The 23,097-nt window shown below is 42.2% G+C and overlaps 1 protein-coding gene across 7 annotated transcripts in view; it reads right to left on the bottom strand.

Moving 5' to 3' along the window:
* FBXO38 (F-box protein 38) overlaps positions 1-7,429 on the bottom strand; it is a 56,007-nt gene extending 48,578 nt beyond the window's left edge. For 3 of the 7 annotated variants that reach the window (XM_049648056.1, XM_049648061.1, XM_049648055.1), the window contains exon 1: positions 1,992-7,214. In XM_049648056.1, the coding sequence (XP_049504013.1) occupies positions 1,992-2,024 (33 nt within the window). In that variant the 5' untranslated portion in view covers positions 2,025-7,214. The other 4 variants (XM_049648057.1, XM_049648062.1, XM_049648065.1 and 1 more) reach the window with 4 other exon arrangements.
* Positions 7,430-23,097: the final 15,668 nt, after the last annotated feature.

The following is a 23,097-nucleotide window of genomic DNA, read 5'->3' on the forward strand; positions in this document are numbered from 1 at the left end:
AAAGTGGACTGCATGCTTCTATTTTCCTACAAAGTAGACTCATTAAAAGCTTAACCTTTTCCTGATGACCTGAGCTTATCAATAGGATTCCGTGATGCCTCTCCTCAGGGACTATGCAAGTCTGTGGGGTTCTTGGGGACCCTTTGCTCTACCAGTAAATGGGAGCAAACTACAAGGCTAAGCGAATCCTCAAGATTTCTTGTGCCTGTGTGTGTTCTGGTCTCTTCCCTCACAGAAAGGTCACCTGGAATTTCTGGCAGTTAGCAGCGTGCTTGCTCCCCTTGCATTATACACACACACACACACACACACACACACACACCTACCTCTAATCCCTAATTTGTTGCCTCTTCAGCCATGGCCTAGGAAACCAGAACAACATGTCTTTACAATTGTGTGGATGAGTATCGACAGGCAACTGGCAGTACAGACCTAAGGGATTCCGCAAAGAGTAGGAGCATGAGCTACCATGCTCTCAATTCATGACATCTCCTTTGCTTTCTCAAAAGCTTATTTGTATGTTGACCGTCCCATTTTGGCTAACAGACCTCTGGAGACAGAAAAGTTTGTACTGAGAACTGCCCACAAAAAAAAGTTATAAATACACTCGTCTGTTTCTATCACTGCCCCCTCTCCGGCAAAATGAACTTTTCCATCTCACGACAGCGCTGAAACCGCTCTAAGGTTATTTTGATCTCCTCGTCATGAAATCCCACAGGCTCTCTTCCGTGCTCCCCTCACCTGACCCATCTGTAGTATGGGCCAGTGCTGACCACTGTGTCTACGAAAACTTCTCATCATGTGACTACTTCTCCCCAAAGTAATACTCTCTTGATCATCTTTATTCCTGCATGACCACTCCTCAGTCTCCTTTGCCAATTCACCCTAGAATCCTCTTCTCCCAGGGGCAACTGTATCCATTCTTGGGGCTTCCTCTACTACAAATACACTTAAAACAAACAAACAAACAAAAGTATTCTAGTTGCTATCCCTCCTGAGCTCTAACCTTTACTTCCTCTGCTTATGAGAAACCTTCATGTCAGGATCTTGAACATCCTTCAAAAATATTATGCCCAACCTGAACTCTCTCCACAACTACAACCACCCCCCAACCCAAAACATGTTCAGTCACACACACACACACACACACACACACACACACACACACACACACCTGCTTTCCCTACTCTAGTTTACCAGATGCTCAAATGAGAAACCTTGAAATCAGTCTCAAATACTGCTCTTGCAACCCCGCCTGCGGGCCTTCAGGGCTCTATCAATCCTCACCTGGCCGACTGCAATGGCTTCCTCAATGATCTCCTTGGAGCCTGGAGCAAAGCCTACCACACAGCATGCCCACAGTAAGTAATTTGCTGAATAAATGCTTAACGTATCATACTCCACGTTGAAAGCAGAATGAGCTTTTTAAAACATTCTTCTGATTGCATATTAAGTGGAAAAAGCAAGATGTAGGTTATGCAGAAAGTATGACCTTATTTGCATAAGAGAAAAAGGACAAATATGCTTGTGTTCGCACGGGACATTTCTGGAAGGTCCCACAACAAAATAATAACAGTGGTTACCCTTGGGGAGAACAGAGGGTTAGGAAAGGAGGAAGAGATTTTTACTTTCCATATTCTTCTCCATTATTTGAAAATTTAACTTGTTTTGTATATTATACCTCTTAAACAACAAAAACAAAAACACCCATATCAGCCTGCAAGGAATCCTAGTTTGCATAGGATAAAATATTTCCCATCTAGTCTCACAGCACCTTCCCAGTCTTATCTTTCAATCCTTAGCCCTTGTTCCTCAGGACACTCACTCCAGCCACACCAATGTCCTCAGGGCCCCCAAACATTCATCTTTCATTCCCAATTAGCTATTAACTCTGACTAGCGGTCCTTCCCTCCCCATTTTTTGCCTAAAACACCACTAACCTGCTTTCAAAATCTAGCTTAAAGGTTAAGTCCTTTGTGAAAACTACTCACCTCCTCTTTTGAGCTCCCTGTGACACTCAGCATATGCTTCTCCTATAAAAACTTGTGTAGTATTTTCTTGGCCACGGTTCTGCCAGGAAAAGAACCTCAAATCTCCTACTTCTAGGTGAAGACAAGTCTTTGCTCATAATAAATCCTCAAATATCTGATGTATGAACATCCATCATTCTTTCCATTATTCCAGAGGCATCCAGTAGCTTCAAGGCTGCTAAGAAGCATTTCATGGTCCTATGAGCACTCTGTTTGCTATGGCAGCACTCAATGATCTTAGCAACGGGCTTCTAACCCTGACAAAAATGCAGTCCAATTTTAATCCATAGGATTAAACACAAAAGAAACAGCTATCTGCACCTACAAATGCCTCAAGGAGACTATTAACCAGTTTCAACCAACCCAACCATGGATGAATTTCCCAGCTATTATATTTTAGCACATGCTTCACTTTTAAGGATCTGGACAACTCTAACCTTTCATGAATACCTGTTCTTGATTTTCATCCTTTAAGTACAAATCTTTCGTAGCCTTCCTCGCCCTTTTTTTTTCTCTACCAAATCCACACCACTAACAATTTATACCCTCTTCTTATGATTCCACCTTTTGCTGTTCCCTATTATTTTGCAAGCTGTGATTTTGTGGGAATCAGGTTTAGTAGCCTCAGTGCACAACCTGCACTTGAAGTTTTAAATGAAACAGACTGCACCTTAACTTTGAGTTTATAGAAGTTCACTTGTTTAGAACTCAGAAAAAAATACTTACTCACAGGTATGATTTCATACATTATGCAGAGATCAGGTGCCCAGCAAGCCCACAAAAACCTATTTAACTTATAGTATGCGTTAACACTAGCTACTGAAGGGCCTAAATTAGCAGCATTAACAACATTTTAGGTGAAATTATGTACATCATTTTCCATATCGTGCCTAGAGTTGAAGACTTAGTCATGCAGCTACCTACTTGACAGCAGGTGGAGTAGTGACTCCCCTGCCTTAAGCCTCTGGTGGGGGACCCGTGAAGATGAACACTAGGGTAAAAGATAAGATCTCCATCCTACATCCAGGGGCTTAACAGTCAGGACCCACAGCCAGAGGAAAGCCATCAGTCCTCTCCTCCTCCAAGTAGGTGCCCCTAGAAATATCCAGGAGATAAAAAGATTCCTCATTAAAGGACTCATTTATTTTGAGTACTATCACCACTCCAACTCTACAGAGGACAACAAAATTATTTAAACGAAGGTTGGCTTCATCTTCCATTTCAGTGAAATCCCTAGCCAGGCTATGCTGAGAGAAACAGAGGCCTGGTATCCCTGTATGAGAAGAAAACACCATGCAAGACCAGCAAAATCCAAGTGATGATGCGGTCTCTCTTGTAGGTGCACTCTCTCTTCTTAATTGCTTTTCTTTTAGTGGGATGAGGGATAAAAGCAAGTGAGAATAGAAAATTAGACTTCCACGTCTTGGGTTTCCTCCTACCCCTATAGCCAACATATCGTCATTTGCCATTTGAGAAACTCAACGAGGTAGGAAAGGTGCAAAGCAGAAGCAGGTTAAACGGAAAAGAGGAAAGGAGGGAAAATCCTATTATCGACAGTAGGTAAAGCAATGATGCGGGCCTAGCAGAAGAGTCACAGAGGGTAAGGGAGAGGGAAGTATAAGTAACAGGTGAGTAACCATATGTGAAGAATATATTTTGCAGCACCAGGTGTTATTTCTAGGGTTAGCAAGTTCTGGAGGCTCAGACTTTAAAATGTCATTCTGACAGAAGTACAAAATCCCAGAATGTCAAAGCTGAAGGGGCCCTCAGAGACCACCTGGTCATGCAGCTCTTAACTTTTTGTGGGTCACAAACCCTTCTGGGACTATGGTGAAAGCTGCACATCTTCTCCCCAGGAGGAAAATAAAACATACCCAGACTGGTGCATGATGAATTTCATATGCAATCTCGGGGACTTCACAGACACATCAAAGCTCACCCAGAGGTCCCTACCTAAGACCAGCTCCCTCAATTTTCAGATGGACAAACAGAACCAGGCAAGAGAAGTCAGTGGCCCCAGAATATGTATGAAGTGTCAGGATTCAGGCTGGGATTCGGACTTCCCAGCCGACACTACACCTACATCAAGTCAGGCTCCGTACCTCGGCTGTTTCTCCGCACTCCAGAGCCTGGCCACTGCTCTGAGATGGGCTTCTGGACGCTCTGACAGAAATGCTGCTGACCGAACCCTCCTCCACAAATCAGGGTTTGTGGTCCTTCTAACGTAGGCTCCCACTCAACAGCCCTCTCAGCAGTCCTGGGGATGCTATATTCTGTGGCTGGCTGTTCAGCAGACCTTAGCTACCAGAAGCATCTTTTTCATCCTGGCGGTGCAAGTACATTCCAAGTAGTAAACCCGAGTTGTCTGTGTGTATTCTTTAAGCCAGGGGTCTTGCTGTAATACAATTTCTCTTAGGTCTGCTCTTCTTCCAGCCTGTAGGTTCAAAACTCCTTTCTTCCCAAACAGAACTACACTACCCTCTACTAACTCAGTTCATTCTCTTTGCTCCCAAATTTACCCCTCTCTTTTAATCCTTGACCCTCAAGGCTATCTCCACCTCTTACGGGGAAGCACCAACATTTGCTTGCTTGCAAAATCAAGTTCTTTTCCTTCTAATCCTCTCTTAAGGATTAGAACCTCTGGAGAGATTTTAACACTATTCACAATTCTGACAGTTGCTGGTATCTATAAAAGTCCTGTATCAATCCACTCCTTCACTCCCTAAATGTCACAACTAAAAATCTTCCTATACCTGTACCATCTCGCCAACATCCTCCTCCATCCCTGACTTTACTAATTACTCCTTTCCTCAGATCACACGAGGCCCTCCCGGGTATGTGTTTTATCTCTTATTAACACACTGGACAGGGCAAAGATAAACCAACTTGCCTTACAACTAAACAGAAAACTTAAGAGATCTCTTCTTCTATAAAATTTTCCTAATACTGAACCAATTCTTCATTCTGTATCTAAATAAGAATTCTATGGAGAAACTCCTTTTTTTAAAAAAAAAAAAGTTTCTTTAGTTAATTGATTTACTTTGAGAGACAGAGAGAGCGCAAGCAGGGGAGGGGCAGAGAGAGAGAGGGAGAATCCCAAGCAGGCGCTGCACTGTTAGTGCAGAGCCAGATGCAGAGCTCGAACTCAGAAAACTCTGAGATCATAACTTGAGCTGAAACCAAGAATCAGACGCTTAACCAACTGAGCCACCCAGGCGCCCTGAAACTCCTTCTATTCTTGATTGCTGCTATCCATTCATCCATCTATCTCCTCATTCACTTACTACCTACTAAGTGCTAGATGGTGACAGAGTTGTTTTTCCCGTGAAACGTAGCCTTAGAATGCAGTCTTAGTCTTCACTGCCCTCACTAAAAATACCTTTCTCCCATTTAAAACTTCCCAATGTCCTCAACCATCCCATCTGGTCAGGAGCTTTCCTGCCCTTCAGGTTCTAATGCCTTTCTTTATTGGCTTCAGCTTGCTCGTATCAAAACAATCTTGCGCATCACTTAATAGGACCCCATTCCTAACATCATAAACATTCTGTGTCTACTACCTAGGATAGTCTCTCTTACCTAAAGAAATGCCACACCACACCCACCAAGCTGGTCCGAAAACAAACACAAATGGAATTATAGTGTCAAAAGGGTCTAGGAATCATCCAGTCCAACCCTTCATCTTCCAGATAAAGAAAAGTGAGGCCCAGAGATGTAAGCTGGCTTGTCCAAAGACACAAAGTCAGAAAATACCAGTGCTTAAGCAAGGATACAGGTCTTGAACTCCAGTGCAAGACCAATTTTATTTTTACTATGTCACTTCACCTTACTGAAACCGAGTTTTTTTTTTTTCTTTTTTTCCTATGCTATGGCTTAGTATCTTTTCCACTAAAGTGTGTACCTCCAGGCACACATTCATTGAAACAAACACACACGAAAAAGTTATTCTTTGCCCTAAGAGAACATAAGAATCACAGCACTACAAATTCTAAAAGCAGGGAATGAGCCTTAGGGATCACCTAAACCAGAAACTGTCAGAAGTTAAAGTTAAAAATTAGAAGCGCAGACGTTTCAATCTATAGGACTACACAATGTGTAGCTTTCCATACCCCATTTCTTTCCTCTCCCAGAAAGTCATGGCCTTACAAGAGCCATTATTTTACTCTTCAGTTATGCTCAGAGTACGGGAAAGAGGATTACAAACCAGTAACCTAACCCTACGCTCTCATTTGCCAGATGAGAACTCTCAAGTCAGAAGGAGGAGAGTCAGAAGGAATTTGTCCAAAGTGCCAGCAAGTTAATAGCAGCTTTAAGAGAATAAACGAGGTCTCCCGTTTTTCGCACAGGGGTGTTTTCACACTGCGGGTATAGATGCATAGACCCAAGCCATCAGGACAGAGCTTCCCACTGCACAAGAGCCTTCCTAAGCGCCCAGTTGCCCTCGGCCAGTCTGGTGTCTGGAAAGAAACACGGTAGACGTCTCTTATCAGTCAACTCCAGGCTATACAGGAGACAGGGAAGACAAGCTTTTCAGGTCTGTCTCTAAGGAAAGACTCCTTTAAAGGGAGTTGAGAATCTGATTTTCAGAGCTAAGAGAAGCATCAGAGGCAACCAACACCTTCACTTCACAGATAAGCAAACGGTGCTACGGAGAGAGTAATGGGCCTGGGCAAGGTCACACAGTTGAGTCGGTGGACGGGGTAAGACCAGAATTTGAGGCTCCTGATCCTAGGGCTGGCTGCCTCTCAAAGACGTATTCACTGCGTCTTGCTCAGGGACACCCCCTCAGTACGCTGACTACAGGGCTTCCTTAATTTACCGGTTGAAACACTGACAACGTAAAAATCGTAGAATTCGTGACACCCGGGGTGGGATGGGGGTCCCATAAGTTGTCCTCCAGGCCAACCCCCCAGTCCGCCCCTATCCTGAGGAAATCGAGACCCAGAGAGAATTTTGTAGGCTAGAATCTTGGGCCAGGTGTGGACAAGGTAAGCAAGCCCCGCAAACAGGGCCTACAAGGCCAAGCACCACAAATCCAATCCCTGCTCTCCGGGACGCTCTAGGCCTGAAAGGGGCCCGAGACCGAGAGACCGGGCGGTCGGGAGCCCGGGAGCCCCTATCCGGCCGCCTCCGTCCCGCCGCCCACACCCCCGGCTCTGCGGTCCGCCGCCGGTCCCCGGGCCCTCTCGACAGCCGCCTCACCTACGCCGGCCCTCCGTCTGTTATTGTGGTTGAGAGGGAGGGAGAAACGCTACAGACACTTCCCGCGGCCCCCACCGCCGCGGCGCTTCCGCTTCCGCCGCCGCTCAGGCATTTCCGGGGGGTTGCCTTCCGGGGCTGGGCCCGCTCCCCTTGTCCATGTTGGGTGTGGGACGCAGGCGTCTAGTCTCGGCAGCCATGTTACGCGTGGCCGTTTGTGAGGGCGCTGGCGTCAGTCCATCTTTACCGGGACGGCGTCGCCGCGCCGGAAGCGCCTAGAGTCTGACGCCGGGGGGCGGGGGGGGAGGCCATCAGGACCCTGTGGTTTGCACGTCGCTTTGCCCGTGCCTGGCGGTCTCTGATAAGCCTTTGGACCTCGTGTTGCCATTTGCAAAACGAGTGCATTCCAATAGAGAATTTTCCAGAATTCGTCTAGCTAAAAATTTTTTTTTTTTTTTTTGCCGGCGGGGGAGGGTGGGAGGTGTTGTGGGGGGAAAGTTAACGATGTTACTTTTAAATTAGCTTTTCTCTACCTTGGGGACATTGTTTATGCACATAATGAACAGAATTTTACAGTTTCTGAAAGGGTCGCGTATGAGTGTCTCATTAAGAACTGCCTAGCGCTCTCACGTACGGGCAGGAATCAGTGTCTTTGTTTAATGGCTGAAAATTACCCTCAGAGAGGTTAATATCACACAAGTGGACTGAAACCCAACTTTTTACCTTCCGGATCCCACGTTCTTGCCTCTGCATGCATGTGACTAAAATGAACCAAAATACCTACATTACAATAGATACAAATAACCTTTCAGGAAAGCTAGTGTGCGTTAAACCGTAGGAGATGCAGTTTGACCAGACACGGGGCAGACTAGACGATTCTGCTGCAGAAAGCACTGAAGATGGACAAGGTAAACAAACTTGGGATGGGTGGGGGTGGGGGGCTCCCTGCTCCTTGCTAGTCTTTTCTTAATACCAAACCTGGTGTCTTCTCTTTCCCTACTACGGTTTGGCATCACAGGTTTCAGCTTGTCTTGGCAGACACAGTTCTTGCTGGGTGCCATTCCATGTGTTAAAACCGTGTGTCCTGATTTAGGGCTCTGGGAAGAAAAAAACAAAACCTCGTTCTATTTGTACACTGTTCATCTTAATCCCGGCTTTCGTATTGCATTCTTCCTGTAAGTGAAAGTCGTTGCTTCCGTCAGTTTCTTTCGTATTTGAACTGAAACACTAACACAAACCGTGGCCTTTTCGGTGTTCTGGATTGTCTAGAAAAACATAGGAATCCTATATGGAAGTGCCTAGCACTGAGCCCGGCATAGATACAAGGGATCCAATAAGGTTTACTTCAGTGCAAATGGGATTATTTGAATATACTCCTTCGTTTGGTTAGCATTCTTCCTGTGGCAAAAAGTACCATGGTGGGACTAGAAATACAAATAAGATTGTTTCCTACTTCAAATTTAGAAAGGAGACAAAAGCATGACTACATAAATGCTGAATAGAGATGTTTTCTGAGTGCTATGAGTGCCTGCTGTGTATAATTAGACATCAAAACTAGTTTAGTGGGGCGCCTGGGTGGCTCAGTAGGTTGAGCGACCGACTTCCGCTCAGGTCATGATCTCGCAGTTCGTGAGTTTCGAGCCCCGCGTCAGGCTGTGTGCTGACCGCTCAGAGCCCGGAGCCTGCTTCTGATTCTGTGTCTCCCTCTCTCTCTGCCCCTTCCCCGCTCATGCTCTGTCTCTCTCTGTCTTCCAAAAATGAATAAACATTAAAAAAAAATTTTTTTTTTAAACTAGTTTAAGTTTTAACATGTGAAGGTAGAACATATGCATCCCTTCAGCTCCAAGATTTTTCTGTTCCTTAGTGATACGGGTTTTTATTAGAGTCCTGAGCTAGTGTGCCCTGCTCTCCTACAGTGGCATTTTCAGAGGTGCTCTGACCTCTACAGGGAAATCTGCCCTACACTCAATGGCCCTAAACCACTGAAAGGTTTTTCTTTTTTAATTAAATTTCCAAATGCCTCTACTTCTCATAGTCTTGTAGGTTCTAGCACCAACCTCTCTTCTCCCTTGAAACTTCTTAGGCCCTTAGACAAGGGCCTAGCATTTGTTAGAAGGTTTAACACTTAAGAGGACAAGCCCTGGTTGGGGAGAGGGAACAGGGTTTGTTCAGGGCCACTTCTCATGGCTATGGAGCCTGTGTAACACAACGGCAGGAGGGTACCGTGCACATCGGAGTCATCCACATTACCCTTGGAGTTGAGTAATGTGGTAGAGCTCAGCTACGAATTTAAACAGGATTTTTTGAGAAGCATATCATTTTTTACAACTGTTTCAACTGAGAAGCTGTGTATTCAGTGCTGGTCAGAATGCAGGCTTTACAATTTTAGAAGTTTAGAAAGATCTCGTTCAAGTGTGAGTTCCTCTGCTTACTGGCACAGAGACTCTGAGCCAGTGTTTCAGCTCTCAGCTTCAGGTTTCTCCAGTAGAAATGGACATCGTTATAGTACCTACATAACAAACCACTGCAGAATTTAGTGGTTTAACACAACTTGTTATGATCTGTCATGATTCTGTGGATTGACTGGGCTTGGTTGGACAGTTCTAGCTTGGGGCGTCTTACACTCTTGCAGTCAGACGTTAACTGAAATTGCAGTTAGCTTCAGGCTCAAATGAATGTCACGTTATTGGCAATTCAGGCCAGAAGCCATGTAGGGACTTGCCTAGAGCTCTGCATCAGAGGGCCTGCACATGGTCTCTTTTTCTAGTTTGGGTTTCTCACAACAAAGCCATTGAGCCCTGATAGGGAGCTCTCAGAGACAGAAAATGCAGAGGGTGAGCTGTTCTAAGCAGCTAGATCCCAGATCTAGCCTTGGATCCCAGACTTCTGTCACAGTCTATTGGTCAAGAAGACACTAAGCCAGCCTAAATTCAAGGGAAGAAAAATAAGACTCTACCTCTTCTTTTTTTTTTATTTTTATTTTTTTAACGTTTATTTATTTTTGAGACAGAGAGAGACAGAGCATGAACGGGGGAGGCACAGAGAGAGAGGGAGACACAGAATCGGAAGCAGGCTCCAGGCTCTGAGCCATCAGCCCAGAGCCCGACGCGGGGCTCGAACTCAGGGACCGCGAGATCGTGACCTAAGCTGAAGTCGGACGCTTAACCGACAGCCACCCAGGCGCCCCGAGACTCTACCTCTTAATTGAAGGAGTGGAAAAGAATTTGTGGCCATCTTTAATTTACCACACCACCTCATTTGTTTATTTTTAATTTGGGGAGGGGAACATATGTAGATTTTATTAGCACAAGTATCAGAAAGGAAGGCTGGTAGACCCAGCAGTACAGGTTTTTGAGTCTACACATGAATGATTCTTTACATGTTTTTTTTAATGTTTATTTATTTAGTTTGAGAGAAAGAGAGAGAGAATGCACACATGCATGAGCAGGGGAGGGGCAGAGAGAGAGGAAGAGAGAGAGAATCCCAAGCAGGCTCCACACTGAGCATGGAACTGACGTGGGGCTTGATCTCACGACCACAAGATCAAGACCTGAGCTGATATCAAGAGTCAGATGCTTAACTGACTGGGCCACCCAGCTGCCCCTACATGTTTTTGTTTTTTTAATTGTGTAAAAATACATGCAACATAAAATTTACCATTTTAACCACTTTTAAGTGTAGAGTCCAGTGGCATTAAGAATATTTACGTTTTTGCAGTGCCTGTTGGCTCAGTTGGTTAAGTGTCCGACTTTTGGCTTCGGCTCAGGTCATGATCTCACAGTTTCATGAGTTCAAGCCCTACCTTGGGCTCTGCACTGATGGTGCAGAGCCTGCTTGGGATTCTCTCTCTCCCCTGTCTCTCTACCCCTACCCCAATTGCTCCCTCACTCTCAAAAATAAATAAACTTTGGGGCGCCTGGGTGGCTCAGTCGGTTAAGCGTCCGACTTCAGCTCAGGTCATGATCTCACGGTCCATGAGTTCGAGCCCTGCGTAGGGCTCTGGGCTGATGGCTCGGAGCCTGGAGCCTGCTTCCGATTCTGTGTCTCCCTCTCTCTCTGCCCCTCCCCCATTCGTGCTCTGTCTCTCTCAGTCTCAAAAATAAACATTAAAATAAATAAATAAATAAATAAAAATAAACTTAAGAAAAAAAGAATATATTCACATTTTTGTGCAACTCTTACTATCATCCACCTCCAGAACTTCTCTCATCTTCCCAAATTGAAGCTCTATACCCACTAAACAACTTCCTGCGCTGCCCCCCCCCCCCAGCCCACCATTCCACTTCTTGTCTCTAGATACCTAATATAAGTGGAATCATGTAATATTTGTCCTTTTGTGTCTGGTTACTTTCACTTAGCATAATGTCTTCAAGGTTCATCCATGATGTGGTATGTATCAGAATTTCTTTTTTAAGGTTGAATAACATTCCATAGTATGTATATACCGCATTTTGTTTGTCCATTCATCCATTGATGGGCATTTGGGTTGTTTCTCCCTCCCGGCTATTGTGAATAATGCTTCAGTAAACGTAAGTAAGCAAGTATCTCTTCTAGATCATATGGCAGTTTTATTTTTAGTTTTTCCAGAGTGGCCGCACCATTTTACATTCTCACCAGCAGTGCACGAGGGTTCCGTTTCTGCGTATCTTTGCCCTCGTTTGTGTTTTTGTGAGGTAACATTTGTAATCCACTTAGAACAGTACCTGGCATGCAGCAAAAACTCCACAAAACTTACCTGGTATTATTTGATTGTCCAGAGGCCTCTTTTCCTTCTCAGGTATAGTTGAAGTTGCAAGTGCTGAACCTTAGCATGTAATATTTCTGAAGTTCACTTTCAAAGCATTCTACGCTTTCCCAAGTTAATAAGGAAAGCCTATGAAAGGATGTTTCACATAGGTATGTGCATAGAGAATTGCAATTTCAAAACCAAACACAAGGTGGTAGATTAGGCAAAACCAAACCAAATCAGAACAAAACAAAACAAACCACGAAAGAAAGAATGAGAAGGAAGGAAGGAAGGAAAAGAGGGAGAAGGAAAAACCTGCATGGGAAGCTTTTGTAAGCATAAGCTCTGAGTTAAGCATTAAGCAATAAAGCCTTTGCTTTTTATTTTTAATTTGGGCCAAACTGCACCAGATCAGAGTTATGTCACAGGAAAGTGTAAAGATTAAGGTCAAAACTTGGGAAACTCAACAAGCCTTCTTCTTACAATGACTCGTATTGTGTTTTCCCTGTCACTACATCTAGTGCAGATCTTTTAGCCTGATCTCTAGATATGAGAGTAAAGAAATTCCTCTTCAGAAAAGTGAAACGTCAAAAACTATTTACGATCAGCCAACATTTACTAAAGACTGCATGGGACCTGGGAATAAGACATCAGGGCTGCAGAGAGGACCAGGAAACAGTCTCTGCTCCTAGGCAGGCTGGGAGACATCATGTACAAAGAACAGTTCAGGAGAATGCCACGATGCCCAGCAGCACAGCAGGCACTGAGTGAGTCTAAGCATTTTGCAGCTACACTGGAAATGACTGCAGACACCTCATTTGCACCCCCTATGGGCTTCTGTGTCACTACTTCTTAATTGTGTCTCTGATCATTCTGGCTCTAGCCTCTCCCCTGCAAAGTCTTACTTTTATTGTGTTTGTTTTGGTTTAGGTTTTGGATTCTTTTAATCATAATGTCACTCTACCAATCATTTAAGTACCTCATCACATTTAATCCAATGAACTCTGGGGCCTACGTATCACTTACTCCATTTTATAAGTAACACAACTCCGGTTCAGAGAAGTTAAGTATTTTGCTAAAGGTCACACAGCTAGTAAATTGCAAAGAATCATTGTGAAATTTGAGCTGACTTCAAAACCCATATCCCTAATTACTAAATTGTACAGTCATAATTTTTTCTCCAAGTGGCAATCTGATTGATCTTCCTAAAGTATCCTGTGGATTATGTCAATGGCTTCTTTGTGATTGAATTTGAGTATGCATATGTGACTTGTTAATCAGACATCCAAGGCCCAGTAGACGTTGGTTGTAGTCTACCATTTCATTCTCGTTTCCCTTCACAGATAGTATGTCCCAGCTGCACACAGGACTCACTGTTTCCCCTTGCCTGTCCTGTGATTCTCCCCCTCATCTTAGCTGAATGAACAAGTTACCTCCCTACAGGCAGCAGGTGAATGTCACTCAGGATTACAAGGAAAGAAATGGAAAATGCCAGTGAGCTGGGCCCATCTAGGTGAACCCAATACTGGGACAGAAGTCAATGGTCCTTCGATTCAAAAGGTAACAGGGAGAGAACAGTTGTAGTTTTGAAAAGCTGATTGCATTTTGGTCCTGACATAGTTCATTCATTCATTCAGTATGTATTTCCTGAGTGCTTGCTCTGGGGCCAGGCATTGGACGAGGAGCAAGGAAACAATTGTGATGACAAGTGGGTGTGTTTCACCCTTCCGTATGGTAAGGGAAGACCGACAAATAAGCATAGAGGTGAATCCGTTTCTCAAAAATAAACACATCAGGGGGTGCCTGGGTGGCTCAGTCGGTTAAGCAGCTGGCTCTTGATTTCAGCTCAACTGACCACGTGGAGCCTGCTTAGGATTCTCTCTTTCCCTTCCTTTCTCTTTCTCTTTTTTCCTCTCTCTCTCAAAAATAAATCAATAAACGTAAAAAATTAAAAATAAAAAATAAACACATGGAGGGTGGGCACACGGTAAGTTTTGTTGAATGAAGGAATTCATGAATGCACGGATAAATCTAATATACTCAATTCTTCCTTTTGAGTGCTTCAATTGCTTGGCAAACAAAACCTTTCCAAATAAATGTTATAATTCTATCCAATTAAACATATAAATATGGCAAATAACAACTTACAAAAACGTAAATATATATAGTTATATATTTATATATAGTATATGTTAATATATAAATTAATAAAAAAATTTATATAAACATCGTAAATATGACAAATGACAACTTCTCAGAATGCTAATAATATTTGCAGTCTTAATAAATTCTTATTCTTTCAACTTAAAATTCTAAGTTCAAATCAATACTCAATTAAAAACTTCAAATTGGAATAAGGTTCATCCATCACATTCTTTAATATGCTAGATTTTCTTAAAATATGACAAATAGTTTAAATGCCAATTATTTATAGACTTTTAACACAAAATAGTAATATAGATATAATTTTATCTTCATTTTTATGTTCACATTTCATCTTTTGGGGATTATCAGACACTTAATCACATAAAAAAAATTGATTTCTCATATCTGGGGATTGTAATTGCATATTGATAGGACTGGGTCCCAGCATTCCTTGCTTCCCACCCCCAACCCTTTTCCTTTTGACTGTAAGGACACATGACAGGGGAGGTAGCAGCCACTATCTCCTCACGTAGATAGAGTCTGTGGGAGATGATGAAACCAGCGTGTAATTAAAGGCTAGCAGAGGGCATGGATGGATTCTTGGTATTGTTTAAGTCTGTGGCTATCCATGAATTAAGACTACCCTGGGGAGGGGTGGGGGCGCCTGGGTGGCTCAGTCATTTAAGCATCAGATCTTGATTTTAGTTCAGGTCATGACCTCATAGTTTGTGGGATTCAGCCCCATGTCGGGCTCTGCGCTGGGCATGGAGCTTGCTTAAGGTTCTCTCTCTCTCTGTCTCTGTCTCTCTCTATCTCTCTGTCTCTCTGTCTCGGGGCTCCTGGGTGTCTCAGTCTGTTAAGTGACTGACTTCAGCTCAGGTCATGATCTCATGGCTCATGGGTTCAAGCCCCGTGTCGGGCTCTGTAATGAGAGCTTAGAGCCTGGAGCCTGCTTTAGATTCTGTGTCTCCCTCTCTCTGCTTCTCTCTCTCTCAAAAATAAAAAATAAAATAAAATAAAATAAAATAATAAAAAAGATTCTCTCCCTCTCTCCCTTTGCCCCTCCCCTGCTCACTCTGTCTCTCAAAATAAAGAAAATATTTTTAAAAAGACCCACCCTGAATCCTCCTAATTGCATGAGCCCACACATTTCTTATTTAGCCTAAGCTAAGTTGCAGCTGGAGTTTTATCACTCTTAACCAAAAGAATCCTGATAAATTTTCTGATTGCTAGCCATTGTCCTCCTTTACTATCTTAAACCTTCACAAAACATTTGTTACCCCAAATCGCCTTGAAAGTGCTTGTGGAATGAAGGAAGGTGGGGAGGGTCTAACTTGCACCAAAGTGGTAGGGGGTGAGACGTCAGTATCAGAAGGCAAAATGGGGGACTGATGGAGAACTCTGCAAAATTAGGGATACAGAGCAAGTAGGAAGAACATAAAGGTCCTAGGGTCCTCTTACCAGACCTCCCATGGTTTGTGGAATGGGAAGTCAAATCATTTTGTATGAGTATGAAAGCATGTTTTCCAGAAGGCTTAGATCTCTAGGTGACATTTCCTTGCTTTCTACCAAGATGGTAAAGTGTTACTGTGATACAAAAATGCTAAATAGTTAATTGTAGTAAAGGCAAAAAAAAAAAAAAAAAAAAAAGTGCACTGAGTTTTGGACAGGACTGAGGACAACCTCAGACTCGGGAAAGATGGCATCCAGAAAGGATAGTGTCAACGCATCTGTTGTTTTTGCTTGACTCTCATTCATTTATCCTGGCGATAGTACCTCAATATTCCCAACTTTGGGGCACAATTCTTTATCACCTTCTCGTCCATATAGTGGGGCTGCGTCACCCCTGGCTCCTTCCATGCCTTATAATTCGGTCCATTCCGAATTATAGAATTAAGCTTGCTTGTAGCCACAGCTTGTAGACTGAGTCACGAATCTTATTTCAACGAGTCAAACAAGACTTAAGTCTTTTATTAGAAGTTTTAGGGAAGGAAAACTCTGCTACTGAAACTGTAACTCTAGAACTGCCTTGAGTTGAGGTTGGGGTGGTGGTCAGTGTTTATCTGAGAATGAAGACAACATCAAGGAAAGCACAGATGGGTCAAAAAAAAAATGGAGAGAAAAATTTCTGGCAACTTTTTTTTTAATGTTTCTGGCAACTTTTTCTGAGACTCTGATCTAGCAATGCCTGATCCAGAGATTCCTCTGGACTTTTCAGGTGCGGGAGCCATAGAAATTCCCCTCAACACACACCTTTTTTTTTTCTTTTTCTTTTTTTTTTTTTTTTACATCAGTCATTTGAGTTGGATTTTCTTTTGGGTGTTATTCTTCCAAAGGTGGATATATTACATGTGGTTTCCCCACTAGAGGGTGTAGCTCACTCACTGCACTAGGAGCAAGCCTTTTTTTTTTTTTTTTTTTTTAAGAGAGGTAATGCTAGCAGGCTGGCCATCTAGTCAGAGGGACGTGGGATGGCGCAAGGTCCCAACCACAGAGCTTACCTCTCTGACAGAATCCTTGTCTTAGAAGGACTGGGAGAGCAGTCAGATGACCAAGGCGTGGCTACAGGCATAGGGAATGGGATAGGACTAAGGTACCAGGTAAAGATTTCATGTCAAGAGCCATGAAGTTCCCTTAGTCTTAACAAGGAACATAGGCTTTGGCTTCCATGCCAAATTTGATTGGCAAGGCATGCCCGGATTGTTATGTTGAGAAAGATTTTGAGGCCACATCAAGCTCAGCGGAGTGTACGGTCATTGATTACCGATTACTGGTGTGGGCGTGGAGAGAGGCAAGGCCGGATATGATGCTTTCCATCTATGGGTGAGATGTTTCTCAATAGGAGCACTAGTGGCATTTCGGATGGGTCAGTTCTTCACCATGCGGGACTCTCTAGTGCATTACAAAGTCTTAGCCCAGTAAATGCTAGTAGTACCACTCCAGTCTTTGTGACAAACAAAAGTTGCCCACACATATATTTTAAATGCCTGTTTTGAGAATAGTACTGTTCTACTTAAAAATCATTAGGTTTCACCAAGAGAGACTTGACTTGGATTTACCTGACAAATGAACTAGAGTTTCTTAAATTCCTTAAGACCAAGGGGGGGGGGGGGAGGAAATGAGGTGTTTTGTTTTGTTTTGTTTTGTTTTTAGATCCTGAGATCAGACTGAGCTTGCCATCAGTAAGGGATAGTGATTGACAATGGGGGTGGAAATGAAGAGTCTCCAGAAAAGGTAAGAAGATGCTTATGGTGGTAGGGAGTCAAGTAGAGCCTGGCAGCTGGTGATTCACATGTCATTCTGGGTTGAGGAAAAGGTAGGGAGAGCCTGAGCTGTGGGGTCAGGAGTATTCTGTTAAACAGCAGTGTCATTTGGGGTACCGTCATCTCACCTTAGAGTACTCCATTGTGTTTTGGTGTCTCTTTGGTCAGTGTTGTCTTCATATGACTATTCTCAGAAAGATGTCTTCCACTCTCTACCTCTGAATCCACTGAACAATTATCAGCCACCTTAAATTATTTTTGGAACAAGGTATCATATGAGTCAAGGAGTGAACAAAAATAAATGAATAAAATATTCCCTATCCTTAAGAGTTCAAATATCACCTATTTTCATATTCTTCATGCTCCTCCCCATGCCTTGAAGGAGAAGTGAGAAGAGAATGTTTTGAGCAATAAGGAGTAATATTTTGCTACTTTCAAGTTTTGCATTTATCAATGCCCTCAGGCCAAAGACCACCAGGAACACTTGAGTTGAACAAGTTGGGTTTAAGATTTGTTTCCCACATGAAAAGATGCTCAACGTCACTCCTCATCAGGGAAATACAAATCAAAACCACACTGAGATATCACCTTGTGCCAGTCAGAGTGGCTAAAATGAACAAATCAGGAGACTATAGATGCTGGCGAGGATGTGGAGAAACGGGAACCCTCTTTTACTCTTGGTGGGAATGCAAACTGGTGCAGCCACTCTGGAAAACAGTGTGGAGGTTCCTCAAAAAATTAATAGACCTACCCTATGACCCAGCAATCACACAGCTAGGAATTTACCCAAGGGATACAGGAGTGCTGATGCATAGGGGCACTTGTACCCCAATGTTTATAGCATCACTTTCAACAATAGCCAAATTATGGAAAGAGCCTAAATGTCCATCAACTGACAAATGGATACAGAAGATGTGGTTTACATATACAATGGAATACTACTTGGCAATGAGAAAAAATGAAATCTGGCCATTTGTAGCAATGTGGATGGAACTGGAGGGTATTATGCTAAGTGAAATAAGTCAGGCAGAGAAAGATAGATACCATATGTTTTCACTCATATGTGGATCCTGAGAAACTTAACAGACGACCATGGGGGAGGGGAAGGGGGAAAAAAGTTACAGAGGGGGAAGGAGGCAAACCATAAGAGACTCTTAAAAACTGAGAACAAACTGAGGGTTGATGGGGGATGGGAGGGAGGGGAAAGTGGGTGATGGGCATTGAGGAGGGCACCTGTTGGGATGAGCACTGGGTGTTGTATGGAAACCAATTTTCCAATAAATTTCATATTAAAACAATTCTCAATAAAAAAAATAGTAAGATTTGTTGTCAAGAATGAAAATCCACATGGGAAGCCACAGAGAAGCTCGATAAAAGGATATTAGAAAGGATTTATTATAGGATTTAGGATTTTAAATTAATTTGGGGAAATTTTAAGGAAAACTGGCTTTCCTCTAAATTGGATGCCCTCAGGAGTGGAGTCATTCTGCACTTTGGTGTCTTTAAAAGTCTTATTTTGAAAGAGGGAAGAATAGACAAAGGCTAAAGTTGTACTTGGTAGAGAGGCAGCAGTCACTTATACTAGTCCAGGTAGAGGACGTCTGGTATTCTGTAGTTTGCATAATGTTCACGTTTTGCCTGTGTTCAGATGTGATCATGGAGTGGTACTGCCTTTGTCTTGATTCATCATGGTTACAGAGTGGCTGTGCCAGGTGTTAACATTCTGTGAAATTGCTGATGTTAAATAACATCGAGGCCCAGTGGTGAGTAGGAGTCTAAATAACCTGCAGGAATGCCCAGGTTGGCTCCTAGAAGTCACGGGCTTGTACTTTTCCTCACATTGTCATATTTTTTTTTTCTTTTTTTAATTTTATTTTTTATTTTTTATTTTTCAAAATTTACATCCAAATTAGTTAGCATATAGTGCAACAATGATTTCAGGAGTAGATTCCTTAGTACCCCTTATTCATTTAGCCCATCCCCCCCCCACACCCCTCTAGTAATGCTGTTTGTTCTCCATATTTATGAGTCTCTTATGTTTTATCCCCCTCCCTGTTTTTATATTATTTTTGTTTCCCTTCCCTTTATGTTCATCTGTTTTGTCTCTTAAAGTCCTCACATGAGTGAAGTCATATGATTTTGGTCTTTCTCTGACTAATTTCACTTAGCATCATACCCTCCAGTTCCATCCACATAGTTGCAAATGGCAAGATTTCATTCTTTTTGATTGCCAAGTAATACTCCATTGTATACATATACCACATCTTCTTTATCCATTCATCCATCGATGGACATTTGGGCTCTTTCTATACTTTGGTTATTGTGGATAGTGCTGCTATAAACATGGGGGTGCATGTGTCCCTTCAAAAGAGCACACCTGTATCCCATGGATAGATGCCTAGTAGTGCAATTGCTGGGTCGTAGGGTAGTTCTATTTTTAGTTTTTTGAGAAACCTCCATACTGTTTTCCAGAGTGGCTGCACCAGCTTGCATTGGCACCAACAATGCAAAAGAGATCCTCTTTCTCCGCATCCTCGCCAACATCTGTTGTTGCCTGAGTTGTTAATGTTAGCCATTCTGACAGGTGTAAGGTGGTATCTCATTGTGGTTATGATTTGTATTTCCCTGATGATGAGTGAAGTTGAGCATTTTTTCATGTGTCGATTGGCCATCTGGATGTCTTCTTCAGAGAAGTGTCTATTCATGTCTTTTGCCCATTTCTTCACTGGATTGTTTGTTTTTTGGGTGTTGAGTTTGATAAGTTCTTCATAGATTTTTGGATACTAACCCTTTATCTGATATGTCATTTGCAAATATCTTCTCCCATTCTGTCAGTTGCCTTTTAGTTTTGCTGATTGTTTCCTTTGCTGTGCAGAAGCTTTTTATTTTGATGAGGTCCCAGTAGTTCATTTTTGCTGTTGTTTCCCTTGCTTCCAGAGACGTGTTGAGTAAGAAGTTGCTGCAGCCAAGATCAAAGAGGTTTTTGCCTGCTTTCTCCTCGAGGATTTTGATGGCTTCCTGTCTTACATTGAGGTCTTCCATCCATTTTGAGTTTATCTTTGTGTATCATATAAGAAAGTGGTCCAGGTTCATTCTTCTGCATGTCACTGTCCAGTTTTCCCAGCACCACTTGCTGAAGAGACTGTCTTTATTCATTTGGATGTTCTTTCCTGCTTTGTCAAAGATTAGTTGGCCATACATTTGTGGGTCCATTTCTGGGTTCTCTATTGTGTTCCATTGATCTGAGTGTCTGTTCTTGTGCCAGCACCATACTGTCTTGATGATTACAGCTTTGTAGTATAGCTTGAAGTCCAGGATCATGATGCCTCCAGCTTTGGTTTTCTTTTTCAAGATCACTTTGGCTACTCAGGGTCTTTTCTGGTTCCATACAAATTTTAGGATTATTTGTTCTAGCTCTGTGAAGAATGCTGGTGTTATTTTGATAGGGGTTGCGTTGAATATGTAGATTGCTTTGGGTAGTGTCGACATTTTAACAATATTTGTTCTTCCTATCCAGGAGCATGGAATCTTTTTCCATCTTTTTGTGTCTTCTTCAATTTCTTTCATAAGCTTTCTATAGTTTTCAGTGTATAGATTTTTCACCTCTTTGGTTAGATTTATTCCTAGGTATTTTATGGGTTTTGGTGCAACTGTAAATGGGATTGATTCCATGATTTCTCTTTCTGTCGCTTCATTGTTGGTGTATAGGAATGCAACTGATTTCTGTGTGTTGATTTTATATCCTGCAACTTTGCTGAATTCATGAATCAATTCTAGCAGTTTTTTGGTGGAATCTTCTGGGTTTTCCATATAGAGTATTATGTCATCTGCGAAGAGTGAAAGTTTCACCTCCGATTTGGATGGCCGATTTGGATGCATTTTATTTTTTGTGTTGTCTGATGGCTGAGGCTAAGACTTCCAATACTATGTTGAATAACAGTGGTGAGAGTGGACATCCTGTGTTGTTCCTGACCTTAGGGGGAAAGCTCTCAGTTTTTCCCCATTGAGGATGATATTAGCGTTGGGTGATTCATATATGGCTTGTATGATCTCAAGATATGCTCCTTCTATCCCTACTTTCTTGAGGGTTTTTATCAAGAAAGGATGCTGTATTTTGTCAAATGCTTTCTCTGCACCTATTGAGGGGATCTTATGGTTCTTGTCCTTTCTTTTATTGATGTGATAAATCACGTTAATTGTTTTGTGGATAATGAACCAGCCCTGCATCCCAGGTATAAATCCCACTTGGTCGTGGTGAATAATTTTTTTAATGTATTGTTGGAGCTGGTTGGCTAATATCTTGTTGAGGATTTTTGCATCCATGTTTATCAGGGAAATTGGTCTGGAGTTCTCCTTTTTAGTGGGGTTTCTGTCTGGTTTTGGAATCAAGGTAATGCTGGCTTCATAGAAAGAGTCTGGAAGTTTTCCTTTCATTTCTATTTTTTGGAACAGCTTCAAGAGAATAGGTGTTAACTCTTCCTTAAATGTTTGGTAGAATTCTCCTGGAAAGCCATCTGGCTTTGGACTCTTGTTTTTTGGCAGATTTTTGATTACCTATTCAATTTCCTTACTGGTTATGGGTCGGTTCAAATTTTCTATTTCTTCCTGTTTCAGTTTTGGTAGTGTATATGTTTCTAGGAATTTGTCCATTTCTTCCAGATTGCCCATTTTATTGGCATATAATTGCTCATAATATTCTCTTATTATTGTTTTTATTTCTGCTGTGTTGGTTGTGATCTCTCCTCTTTCATTCTTGATTTTATTTATTTGGGTTGTTTCCTTTTTCTTTTTGATCCAACTGGCTAGTGGTTTATCAATTTTGTTAATTCTTTCAAAGAACCAGCTTCTGGTTTCATTGATCTGTTCTGTTTTGGGTTTTGTTTTGTTTTGTTTTTTTGTTTTTTGTTTTGATAGCATTAATTTATGCTCTAATCTTTATTAGTTTCTGTCTTTTCTGTTGGTTTTGGGTTTTATTTGCTGTTTTTTTTTCCAGCTCCGTAAGGCGTAAGGTTAGGTTGTGTATCTGAGTCCTTTCTTTCTTCTTTAGGAAGGCCTGGATTGCTATATACTTTCCTCTTATGACTGCCTTGCTGCGTCCCAGAGGTTTTGGGTTGTGGTGTTATCATTTTCATTGGCTTCCATATACTTTTTAATTTCCTCTATAACTTCTTGGTTAGCCCATTCGTTCTTTAGTAGGATGTTCTTCAGTCTCCAAGTATTTGTTACCTTTCCAAATTTTTTCTTGTGGTTGATTTTGAGTTTCATAGCGTTGTGGTCTGAAAATATGCACAGTATGATCTCGATTTTTTTGTACTTACTTAGGGCTGATTTGTGTCCCAGTATATGGTCTATTCTGGAGAATGTTCCATGTGCACTGGAGAAGAATGTATATTCTGCTGCTTTAGGATGAAATTTTCTGAATATATCTGTTAAGTCCATCTGGTTCAGTTCATTCAAAGCCATTGTTTCCTTGTTGATTTTTTGATTAGATGATCTGTCCATTGCTGTGAGTGGGGTGTTGAAGTCTCCTACTATTATGGTATTACTATCAATGAGTTTCTTTATGTTTGTGATTAATTGATATATATATTTGGGTGCTTTCACATTTGGCGCATAAATGTTTACAATTGTTAGGTCTTCTTGTGGATAGATCCCTTGATTATGATATAATGCCCTCTGCATCTCTTGATACAGTCTTTATTTTAAAGTCTAGATTGTCTGATATAAGTATGGCTAC

The sequence above is a fragment of the Panthera uncia genome (genome assembly GCF_023721935.1).
Source record: "Panthera uncia isolate 11264 chromosome A1 unlocalized genomic scaffold, Puncia_PCG_1.0 HiC_scaffold_17, whole genome shotgun sequence".
Classification (NCBI taxonomy): domain Eukaryota; kingdom Metazoa; phylum Chordata; class Mammalia; order Carnivora; family Felidae; genus Panthera; species Panthera uncia.